This window comes from Carcharodon carcharias, chromosome 11 (genome assembly GCF_017639515.1).
Source record: "Carcharodon carcharias isolate sCarCar2 chromosome 11, sCarCar2.pri, whole genome shotgun sequence".
Taxonomy (NCBI): Eukaryota; Metazoa; Chordata; class Chondrichthyes; order Lamniformes; family Lamnidae; genus Carcharodon; species Carcharodon carcharias.
The window spans coordinates 72,818,417-72,830,534 of record NC_054477.1 but is presented as its reverse complement, the minus strand read 5'-3'; the positions used below and the strand labels follow the sequence as shown (position 1 = coordinate 72,830,534).

At 45.1% G+C, this 12,118-nt stretch overlaps 1 protein-coding gene across 1 annotated transcript; it reads right to left on the bottom strand.

Moving 5' to 3' along the window:
- Positions 1-1,896: 1,896 nt before the first annotated feature.
- Positions 1,897-2,286, bottom strand: LOC121283894 (histone H2A-like). The gene has a single exon (XM_041198697.1). It carries the CDS (start codon positions 2,284-2,286, stop codon positions 1,897-1,899), a length of 390 nt encoding a protein of 129 aa, XP_041054631.1.
- Between the last annotated feature and the right edge of the window lie 9,832 nt (positions 2,287-12,118).

Genomic DNA, 12,118 nt, shown 5'->3' with positions numbered 1-12,118 from the left:
GCGCTCCAGCATTGGCCCAGCTTTTTGCTCCCTGGTGCACAGAGACAAGGAGAACTCCTGGTTCTGCAAACCCGGCAACTAAAACGGTTTGCCCAAACTTCCAATTTTTAGTCATGGGTGGGGGTGGGGGATGCAGTGTGGGCTAGAACAGGAGTTGGGGCAGAAAACCCTGGAAGTAGAGGTCAGAGTCAGGCCCAAAACGGGTTGGGTGACTCTGGCGCAAGTGAAAAATGGGCTCTCGGAAAGGCCCATTTGAGAGGTAGGTCGTCAATGGTGAAGTCCCCGTGCCTGACAGGAAATGTCATTGCCTTTGTGTCCAAACTGTAAATGCTGTCCAACTGTTAGCTGGCCCTGGAAAGGCTGGCCTATCCATGAGCTTTCCCTATGGGAAGATTGTCATTGATGCTGCCTCATCAAAGTGTGCTCCACTGAACTACTGAAAGTGTGGGGTGGATTCTTAAGACTTAGCCGTGGAGATGGCATCATCTTGCTACTGCTACCTAGTACAGATATTCTGCAGTCATGCAGTTAGCTGCCAAAACTCAGTGGGTGGATGAATGATGAACAGTGCCATGCTCATTATCCAATCCACTTGCCCTCTTGCCACCCATCTATCAGGACATACCCATACAGATGACCCTTGACTTGATCCCTCACAGCTGCTGCATAACGTTGTGAATAAGAGGGAGGAAACCAGTGGTTGCATGCTGCCTTGGAGTCACAGCCCATTTCTTCACCAAACTTTACCCATAATCATTGATGATGTGGTGATAATGGTTAGTGCACGTAAGCATAGAAAAGTGGATTAGTGCATTGTAATCTGAATGGCTTTTTTATCTTACATTTTTATTGATAGAATGTCACAGTGTGGGGGAGGGATGGGTCCAGCTTTTCTGACCAGGGCCTTCACATTTTGATGGAAAAGGTCCAGAAGAGCAGACCAGCCCTGTACCCTGCTGGCTGGCGTTATCCACCTGCAGCAACCAGGAAGGCCTGGATTCCGATTGCGGCTGCAGTGAGTGCAGCAGGAGGCCATCAGTATTCTTGGATTCAATGACCTGCTATGTTCTGTAAGGTGAGGAGCTTGGCTTATCCACACAGAGTTCCACGGAAAGGGTCATTGCAGCATGCTGCACAGAACAAACGTGAATGAGCACTGTGATCCACAGATGTAGTGAAGAGCAATATCCTTGCATGCACTTTATATATATCAGGCTAACATAAATTCATGTTGCTGTTGCAGTTGAAAAGGATGAAGTGAGCCATGGAGATGGCCTGGACTGGGGTTGGGTCAGCCTGGCTGAGAAACATCCATCCTGTGGAACAGATGACCATGGAGATTGCCAGGGTGCCTGAATAGCTGTCTGTTGGTGATGGTGAATCACTGTTAGCAGGTGTTGGAATCACTATGGCACTTGGTGGTAATGATGGAGATCATGCTGTCACTTCACTTCACTGGGACATTAGCGTGAGAGGGAGTGCAAGGGTGGGGTTGCATCATAAGGGTAGCGGAATCATGGTTAATATACCTATTTAACTCCTTAATAACTCCTTTTATGTCTCCCACAGGTCTCAGCTCTGCTCCCTCACCGCCCCAGGACTGATCATCCCTCAAGCATCAAGGGGAGGAAGAGATGTCGGAGGTGGCAGCATCACATCATACTAGCGCACACTCCACCAACTAAGACACAAGCACATTGGAGGAATGTAGCGTGTGTGTAGAGTCGGTGGTATTGGGTGAAGGTCATAGCATCAGAATGCAGGAGGAGGAGGAGGAGTCAGAGACATCTGTGCACAATTCCCCTCAGAAGAGGGATGAAAGTCATGATCATGCTCCAATTGGGCAGGAATGTGGAGACTCAGGAGTCACCTTTTGATCTTTTTTGATTTCACCCTTCAGGCATAAACCTTGCTGGAGTGGCCAGTTTTCTTGGGCAGCAGCACAGCCTGGATATTGGGCAGGACCCTGCCCTGGGCTATGGTGACCCCTCCCAGCAGCTTGTTGAGCTCCTCATTGTTGTGGATGGTGAGCTGCAGGTAGCGGGGGATCATGCGGACCTTCTTGTTGCCCCAGGCCGCATTGCCGACCAACTTGAGGATCTTGGCCGTCAAGTAATCGAGGGCAGTGGCTAAGTAGATGGGAGCCTCGGCCCCAACATGCTTGGCATAGTGACCCTTGCACAGCAGTTGGTGGATGCAGGCGAAAGGGAACTGAAGACCGGCTCTGAATGAGCGAGTTGTGACCTTGGCACGCCCTTTGCCTCCAGCTTTACCACAACCAGCCATCTCTCCCCCAGAACAACCTTCTCCAATGCACAGTATTTAGACAATCAGCAGCAGATGTTTGGACACCTGGCAGAGTTCCCTGAGGCACTTGGAGCTCTAGGAGTGTGAATGGAGGAGTCCGTTGCCGTCATAGACAGATTTTTGAAAGGCAAGGAAGTCAAGGGTCATGGGGGCAGACAGCAAAGTGGAGTTGAGAAACAATCACATCAGCAATGATCTTATTGAATGGTGGAGCAGGCCCGAAGGGCTGAATGGCCTACTTCTGCTTTTAACTCCTATATTTCTATGTTCCAATGTCAAAGCTCCATATTGTCCCAGGGGTTTAACTGTATGAGCTCTGACCATGAGCGATTGGCCAATCTCATGGAGAGACACACGCAGCAACACTTGGAGTGGATGCAAGAGCAGCATCTCGGCCAGGAAAGGGGCAAGCCTCCCTTGATAGCCTAGATCAGTCAGCTCAGAGAGTGACCGCTGACACCCATGGAATACTTGAGGAGCTGTGTACTCATAACAGGATGTTATAATGGCTACAGTGTTGGCATAGCATTTGCTGGAATGGACGACCGGCTGCATTCCAACATACAGCCCCATTAACCCCACCTGAAGGCCAACCCAGAGCTGTGCAGATCGGCTGTGGAGGGTGAAGGTACTGAGAGCTCCTCAGCACCTTCATCATCCCCCACCCTCACATCCCCTCTGCCAGACCCCTTGCCTGCTGCACATGTGCAAGTGACCAAGGCTGCCCATGGAGAGATGCAGAGACCATAGTCTGAAGGAGGTCCCCAGTGGGTACTTGTACAATGTGGCCATCTACAATGCTCCTCATTGCCATTTAGCCATAGAAGAGAGCAGCCTGACTCCGCCTCTTAGGCAACATTGGGGGCGGGGGTGGGGGGCATTTCACAAGAACATGCGCAAATGTCTTCTCGTCTTGAGCGCTCATGGGTTCACCATGAATACATTTTTCACATTGTATATAGCACATTTGAGCACTCCTTTAATATACTCACTTACACTTGTACAAATAGAGCCCAAAAAGAATGGTAAAGCTATGAAGGCCGTTCTCAACTGTAGGACTGAGTGTGGCATGCTGAGGTCCATCTCGACGTGCCTTCAACAATTCCAAAGGGCACCTGGCCTACCCCAAAGAGCAACTGACCTCCACTTCAGTGCACCTTATCTCCCGAAAGGATCCAGGGACCATATCCAAAGAGATTTCTTACCTTGTCGAAGCTATCCAGATTAATCCACAAAGTTCAGACCTGCTCTTATCTGGTCTAGTCCACACACGTTGGGCTTCATACTGCTCAGCTACCAAAGTCCCACTTCAGTGGAGGCAGCTGATGATTTAAATGGCCAGCTGCCTCCATAAACCTCATATGCCTGAATCGTGGCCCAACCTCCCCCCCCCCACCCCCCCCCACAAACCCCAACCTCACCACCAGCCCCGCCAATCCAGCCTCCTCCTCCAAATATGGGAATTGCCATGTTCAGGGTTTGGAATTACAATTTTCAGCCATTTCCTCTATTTTTGCCTTGACGGAGAACCTCTCCATCGTGGCAAAAACCTGGCCTGTGTTTTCAGACGATGTGGCTGTGGGGCAGCATGTGGATGAGAAGTAGCAAGGGACCAGCAGCCCCACCCAGCTGGATGATGGTGAGGGGGGCATTGGAAGAGGATGGTGTGGTCAACCTTGTAAAAGGCTGCAGACAGGTTGAGAAGGACAAGATGAGCTGATTTACTTTTGTCACAGGCCACATAGGACTTCGGCTTTGATAATAGCCATTTCTGCACTGTGGCTAGAATGGAAACCTGATTGGAGGGATTCAAACATGGAGTTCCTGGAAAGTAGGTACAGATTTTGGAGGCAACAACAAGTTCAAGAATTTTAGAGAGGAAGGAGAGGCTGGAGATGGGATGGTAGTTTGCAAGGACGGCCTATGTTTGTCTCCTTGAGGAGATGGTTGATCCAAGCAGATTTGAAGGAGAGGGGAATGGTAGAGAGGAGACTCTTTAACAATATCTCTTAACATGAGAGAACATGAGGGAATTAGGAGGGAAGCTAGAAAAAGATGTAGTTTGAGGTTTTAGATTAAGGCAAAATTTTGGCTGCATACTTGAGGTAAATAAATGCAGTATAGTCAAATATGTGGTAAGCTGCATGTGATCCGTGAAAGAAGCGCCTTGATTTTCCAAAAGCTGTCTTCTCATTTCATGCTTTCTTATGAATGTTAGTGTTTCCACAGTGAGTGTTTATGGCATTAGAAAGAGATTGCATAATAAGAGTTTAATTACCATGCACAGCTGTAATGACAAAACAGCTGAGGCTTCACAAGTTAATGGATGTATCGTTTTTGGTTTAGCTTTTACACTCATTGTTTAAAGATGAATTTTTGCAATTTTTAGTAGCAGTTAAAACATAAGAAACATCATCATAATTAGTCATAATTCATTATTTAAAGGGATGTCAATGGTGAGACTTCCTCTTAAATTACTTTGGTATATTATGTAATTGGAACAGAATATCTACACTAATGTGCCTCTTTGAAAGTGTAAGTAATAACTTGTATTTATATATTGCCTTTAACATAGTAAAATGCCTTAAGGTACTTCACAAAAATGTTCTTAGACAAAATTTGACACTGAGCCACATGAAGAGATATACCAACAGGTTACTAAAACCTTCATCAAAGAGGTTGGTTTTATGTTTGGTCATATTTTGCTTCTGTGTAAGTGTTTAATTCATTCCCATTTCTCCAATGGGAATGCCTGCCTTGAAGAAGTTCTGCTCTTCTTTCTGACACGGTTTCCATTTGTCACTTTTATTTTGTTTGTCATCATTGCTTCTCACATTGGATCAGGAATCTACCAAATCTCATTTTCACAGTCCCGACTCATGCCATGGGAATTCCAACTGAAAGTTCAACCTCCATGGTGCCAATCTACCCACGGTTACAGATATCTCTAAAACATTCAGCATTCCACAAACCACTGTCCTTGCTCTATCCTGAGATTCACACTCAATGCACACTCTCAACCTTTCTCTTCAGCAGCCCCCCACTGGTTCTATCAAAGCTGCCATGGTCCACAGTTTCATTTCATCCTTCATCCCATGTGGTGCGTTAACAGAGACATTTTTCCTTTCTTTCAGGTGTCAAGGAATGCAAGCTTCAACAACTCATGGATACTAATGTCCCTCCCTTCTTCCCCTTTTAATTTTCACTAACGCAATCTATTCCTCCAATCTCACCCCATGCCATGTTTTCATGGCCGCCTCTGACCTTCCCCTTCCTGACCCTGAATGATCTGTCCTCAGCAATGGCCTCGGCCTCACCCTGTTACACATCTACCTCAAAGAATTTCAAGCCTAACATGACATTATGTTCTTCTTGTGTCCCCTTTGCCTCAGTGCCCGCTTCTTTGGCCAGTATTCCTCCAGCACAATGGATCCTTATTACTGTCTACGGATTTCTTGTTACATCTTGACATCTCCCTCTGGCTGATGAGACTTCCCTTGGTCTTACCATCCATCTCAGCAGCCACCAAAGTCAACGTATCATCCTCCATCATTTTTGCCTCCACCAAAAACCATCTTCTCCTCCCCTTTCAGCATTCAAAGTGGACTGTTCCTGCCGCAACACCCTGGTCCACTCCTCAATCATCCGCCCAATACCTTCTTCCCTTCCCATGCAAGCGTAAGAGATGCAACATCTGCCATTTTATCACCTCCATTCTCCCCATCCAGAGCCCCAACACCAGTTTTGGGAAAACAGTGATTTACCTGTCCTTTTCAATTTAGTATACCTTCTTCCCCGCTCATGATACAGTTTGTTTTACATTGGGGAGACCAAAGATATATTAAGTGACCACTCTGTAGAATTTCTCTGTTCAGTCCACAAGTGTGAAGCTGAACTTTTGGTCACATGACATTTTAATCCTCCACTGACTCACCTTTCTTTCCTCTGCCTCCTACACTCTTCCACTGAAGCTTAGGGCAAGCTTGAGAAACAGCACATCATCACTTTATTAGGCACTGTGCAACTTTCTGGACTGAACTTTAAGGTCAATCTGTCACCTTTTGTTGTTGTTTGTGGATAGCAATTGTTGATGATAACTCTTTACACCTCCCCTAGACTCATTTTTATGTCTTTATTTGCCCCATCACTATATCCTTTCGCCTTGCATCACATCCCTTTTGTCATTTAATTTCTCCTGTCTTTCACCTTTTCACAGACCTTCCTTGTCGCCCTTTCCCTTCCACCTCCCCTCCCCCATCCATGACTCGACATTTGCTTAAAATCTGTTACATCCCTGGCTTTTGCAAGTCCTGATAAAAGGCCATAAACTTGAAATGTTAATTCTGTTTCTCTCTCCACAAATGGTGCCAGACTTGCCTAGTATTTCCAGCATTTTCGGTTTTTATTTCAGATTTCAGCACCTGCAGTATTTTACATTTGTAAATAGGTTTAAGTAGGCTAAGGAAGGAGAGAGGTAGAAATGTGGAGACGTTTGGGAGGGAATTCAAAGGCTAGAGCCTAGGAACTGAAGATAGAGCTGCCAGTGGTAGAGCAATGGAAATTGGTGATTTGGAACCATTTTTCTTTTGTATGACATATTTGTCCCACTTTAATTATTTCATGTTGGATGCACAGAAACAGGAAAAATCATAAATCAAACACAGATTTGTTGCATTCATTGGAATCAAAAGTGTGAAATAGCTCAACACAAATGAAATGTAAAAAGATAGCTTGGGGCCAGTTCCCTGATCCTATGCATCAGAAGAAAAACTGCAGAGCCAGCACATTTGGAGAGTAGAACAGGAAGGGCACAGGCCTTGCACCAAATTCTTTCTGTCCTGTGATTCTCTATTTTTCTATTTCTAGTAAGTTACACTGCTTGAATCCATTTCTATTTGAGCCTCATCATGTACCGGTTTCAATGAAAAGTTATTGAAATGAACACCAAGTACAATTCAGCAATCATAATGATAGGTTTGCTCCACAGAAGAGTTCTTAAATAGAGTTTATAAGGCATCATTTTCCTATCTTTTCAGTGTAATATATTCTGCAAGACATTTTCCATACTTAAGAAATTTTAATTAGTGTATCTTGTTTTGAGAAAAAAGTACATTTGATAGTCATTTGGTTTCTTCTTAAGGTCAGTTGAGGTGAGCTTACTTTAAGGTGTTATGGACAAGAGAGAAAAGGCAAACTAAACTCCTTCATTCTCTTGCCACCTGTCTGTAGGCAGAGGTATTTCTTAGTTGTTTTAAAAATGGGCAGTGCTCTGTTTTCCCAAACCCTCAGTTTGTGAAGTCCAGTTTTTACAGTGACTTGTGGCAAACTCTCTTTATGATTAAACAGAATATTAGTTTATTCAGACATTCAAACCCGGGAAGATGATTGCAACTTCACACACACACACACACACGCACACACTCACATACAATAAGGGGGATAAAAAAAGGAGTTTTACAACAATAAATATCTTAACAATAAAAGAACCATAGAAATTAACACCAGTTCACATTTTGTCCAGAGCCCAGGAAGACAGTGGTGGAGAAACTGTTGGAAGTAATTCTGAGGGACAGAATTAATCTACACTTGGAGAGGCAGGGATTAATCAAGGACAGTCAGCATGATTTTGTTAAGGGGACATCATGTCTGACCAATTTGATTGAAGTATTCGAAGGGGTGGCCAGGTGTGTAGATGAGGGCAATGCATTTGACATAGTCTACTTGGGCTTCAGCAAGGCTTTTGATAAGGCCCTGCATGGGAGACTGATAACGAAGGTAAGAGCCCATGGGATCCGATTTGGCAAATTAGATCCAGAATTGGCTGAATGGCAGGAAGCAGAGGGTAATGATCAAGGGGTGTTTTTGCGACTGGATGCCTGTGTCCAGTGGGGTTCCACAGGGATTGATGTTGGGTCCCTTGATGTTTGTGGTATATATAAATGATTTAGACTTGAATGTAGGAGGGTTGATCAGTAAGTTCGCAGATGACACGAAAATTGGTGGGTTGCTAAATAGTGAGGAGGATAGCCTTAGATTACAGAAGGATATAGATGGGCTGGTCAGATGGACTGGTCAGTGGCAAATGGAATTTTATCTGGATATGTGTGAGGTGGTGCACTTGGGCGGGACAAACAAGGCACGGGAATACACAATGAATGATAGAACCCTGGGAAGTACCGAGGATCAGACGGACCTTGGTGTGCATGTCCACCAGTCCCTTAAGGTAGCGGGACAGGTAGATAAGGTGGTTAAGAAGGCATATGGAGTATTTGCCTTTATTAACTGAGACATAGAATATAAGAGCAGGGAGGTTATGCTGGAACTGTATAAAACGCTGGTTAGGCCACAGCTGGAATATTGCGTGCAGTTCTGAAATCTGCCTTATAGGAAGGATGTGATTGCACTAGAAAGGGTGCAGAGGAGATTTACCAGGTTGTTGCCTGGGCTGGAGAGTTTTAGTTATGAGGAGAGTTTGGATAGACTGGGGTTATTTTCCCTGGAGCAGAGGAGATTGAGGGGGGACATGATTGAGGTGTATAAAATTATGAAGGGCATAGATAGGGTAGAGAGGAAGGAAATTTTACCTTTGGTGGAGGGATCAATAACCGGGGGCATAGATTTAAGGTAAGGGGCAGGAGGTTTAGAGGGAACATGAGGAAGAATTTTTTCACCCAGAGGGTGGTGGGAATCTGGAACCCACTACCTGAAATGGTGGTGGAAGCAGAAACCCTCATAACATTTAAGAAGTATTTGGATGTGCACTTGTGATGCCATGGCATACAAGGCTATGGGCCTACTGCTGGAAAAGGGAATTAGAATAGTTAGGTACTTGTTTGACTGGCGCAGACGTGATGGGCCGAAGTGCCTTTTTCAGTGCTGTAGAGGTTTGTGACTCTATGACTATGATTCTATGACTCAAAGTCCAGAGGTGCAGTGTCCCTTCTTGGAGAATTTAGTTCTAGGTAAAGACAACAGCACAGACTTTCTTTAAAATGGATATTGATGCAGCGATATGAGATTGCTGTACATAGACTTGGTTTGTTTTGCAGGTGATGATCAGAGGTTTCTAGTGAAACAGGCTTCCAGTGGCTGACACTTGTTGTAGGTTGCTTCGTCAACCTGGAGTCCTGCTGTTGAATCTTGCACATTGGAGGTACATCAGCAGACTGAGTTAAGAATCTCAAAATGTAATATTAAAAATGTTCCAAAGGTCAGAGGCTTGGATCATGTGGTGTGGCCCATTAACGAGGCAATTGCAGGTTCTGTGCCTCTAATTAAATCCATTGTCCACCTTATGAGATAAACGGTGGCTCTTAGCTCCTCTGCACACATAACGGGTTTTGATGGTTCTCCCTTTGTTATAGTTTAGGATGGAGAGATCGACCGCCTGCTGCTCCCCTGATTTCAATTATTGTAAGGTCCTCACAAAGAGAAGTATGGGATTCCACACCAATAAGGGTTGTTTTGTCTTGCAACTGCTGTTTGAACATTTCCAGAAGTTGTAGCAAATGTTGTGCATCATGTGTCCTGTAAGAACCAACTTTTGGTTCAGCATTGTCCATTTTAAGTAAGGTTTTAAACAGTTTATGATCCCTTTCATGTCTTAGGGGCAAGACAAAGATAAGCACCACAGATCTAGTCATCAGTGAAGTGGTACACAATGGAAGAAGTCTTGGCAGGCAAATCAGCAGCCACTAGACATTCTCAAACCTGGATAAGTGCATCAGCTTACTACAAGTCAAAAGGACAGAGCTGTAACATCTCTAGCAAGGAACTCTGCTCCTAACATCTAACACAGAGATATAGGGCTATGTTTTGCCTGCCCCCTCGAGGTGTATTTTTGGTAGGTGGTGGCAGGTAAAATAGGGCAGGTCCCCACCCACCACCTTCCTTCCCAACCCTGAGCTCACCCCCATCATATGGTGGTGGGCAGGTGCCAAACTGGGTAATTTAATAGGTAATTAGGCTTGTCACCAAGCCAATTGATCTTGATAACATGCTGCCTATGCCATAAAACAGTTGGCGTGAGCAGCTGGATGGGAGTGTGAAGTCTGATTTTTAAAAATAAGATCTTCAAAGGGCAGCAAAGAAAAGAGGTTCTCTTTTTGGATCGGGGGCAGCCACCTTAAAAAAGAACACCCACTTTCTTCCTACCCACCTGCTACCTTAAACATACATCTTGTCCTCCTCCCCAACCTGCCCAAACCCCCACTGCCCAAGAGCCCAGACCTGTTTCCAAGGATCCATGGGCCTTCTTCTATTTCCTCATTGTAATTCCAGCAGCACCCACTAATGCGCCTTTGGCGCTGCCGGGGCTGCTGGCCAATCAGATTGTCCGGCAGTTCCCAAAGGCGGGGCTTTCACTCCATTGAGAGGAAGATGTCCCACTCTGCCTCTGTTTAGTCCACCCACAGTGCTCTATGGCTGTGGGTTGGGCTGGTATGGAGTGGGTAGGCTCCATGCTGACTTTGCTTCTGAAGGTGGGGAGAGGGTGTGAGGAGGGGTGAGACATCCTCTCCCATGTAATTGGTCTGATCACCATTGCCGTGTACTTTATAAAGGCAACTTATGCTTAGCATTGATATCATTCCCTTGTTGAGCGGTATGATAGGCAGGTTTACTATTTATACACTGGTACATTTTCAAAAATATAGGACGTCAGTAATTGCTGCTGTGTGTTGACAGGTATGGATTGGTTGGGCTGAATGGCCTGTTTCTGTGCCCTCGATTTATCCTGAAACCTTTGAAATGCTTGAGTGTCACAAAGCTTTCAACTATATTGGAGGCAGTGGCGTAGTGGTATTGTCATTGGACTAGTATTCCAGAGACCCAGAGAAATGCTCTAGGGGTAGATGGTGAAATTTGAATCCAATAAAAATCTGGGATTATAAGTCTAATGATGACCATGAAACTATTGTTGATTGCCATAAAAACCCATCTTTTCACTAATGCCCTTTAGGGAAGGAAATCTGCTGCCCTTACCTGGTCTGGCCTACATGTGACTCCAGACCCACAGAAATGTGGTTGACTCTTAAATGCCCTCTGAACAGGGTAATTAATAAATGCTGACCTAGCCCACATCCAAATAAAATAATGGTTCATCTTGATGTTTGCCCTGCTAAGATATGGGTATGCATAAGACTCAATGCAAGAACTGTAGGGTTATGTGAAAGCTTGGTAGGGACAAACAGTAGAAGTGGAACCAGTTGACAGGCTAGAGTTTGTGCCATCCACCTGGTGTCTGATACAGTTGTTTAATCTTAGCTTGTCTGATTCCTTCAAATATATTGTCTATTCCCACATCAGTTGGCTGATACAACAGGTACTCTAGATTATATTCAATTCATTCACTATCTTCTGACAAACATGATGAATCACAGTGCCTTGGAGAAGATGCCTTGGAGTGCCTCGGACTCACCTCATACGGCAAATATTCACTTCATCCATCAAGTAAAGTGGAGAATGAGAGCTGTGTTGTTTAGCCATGTGAACATCTCTACATTTTAGCTGACCTTTTGACTTTGCCCACCAATTCTTCCCCTTCAGATAGCCTTTTAAAAAGCTGAAAACTGCTTATGCCATTTTTGAGCTTTGGAAAATTCTCCACCATTTTTCTTTGGCCTTTAATTTTGAGCAGCAGCCCTTTAAGGTCGCCATGCACCTAATTTGGCAGGCCTGCCTTTGTTAAAGTTCCAGCGCAAGACTGAAGATTACCAGGGAGTATATTTGACAAAGCTGACCCCACCTCCACTAAGTCTGGTGTAATCAGCTCCTCATTCCAACAGTCCAGTTGTGCACACAACTGCCATAT

Bases quoted from the DNA above. Each gene is read 5' to 3' on its own strand.
- LOC121283894 (XM_041198697.1), bottom strand. From the start codon at position 2,286: ATGGCTGGTTGTGGTAAAGCTGGAGGCAAAGGGCGTGCCAAGGTCACA.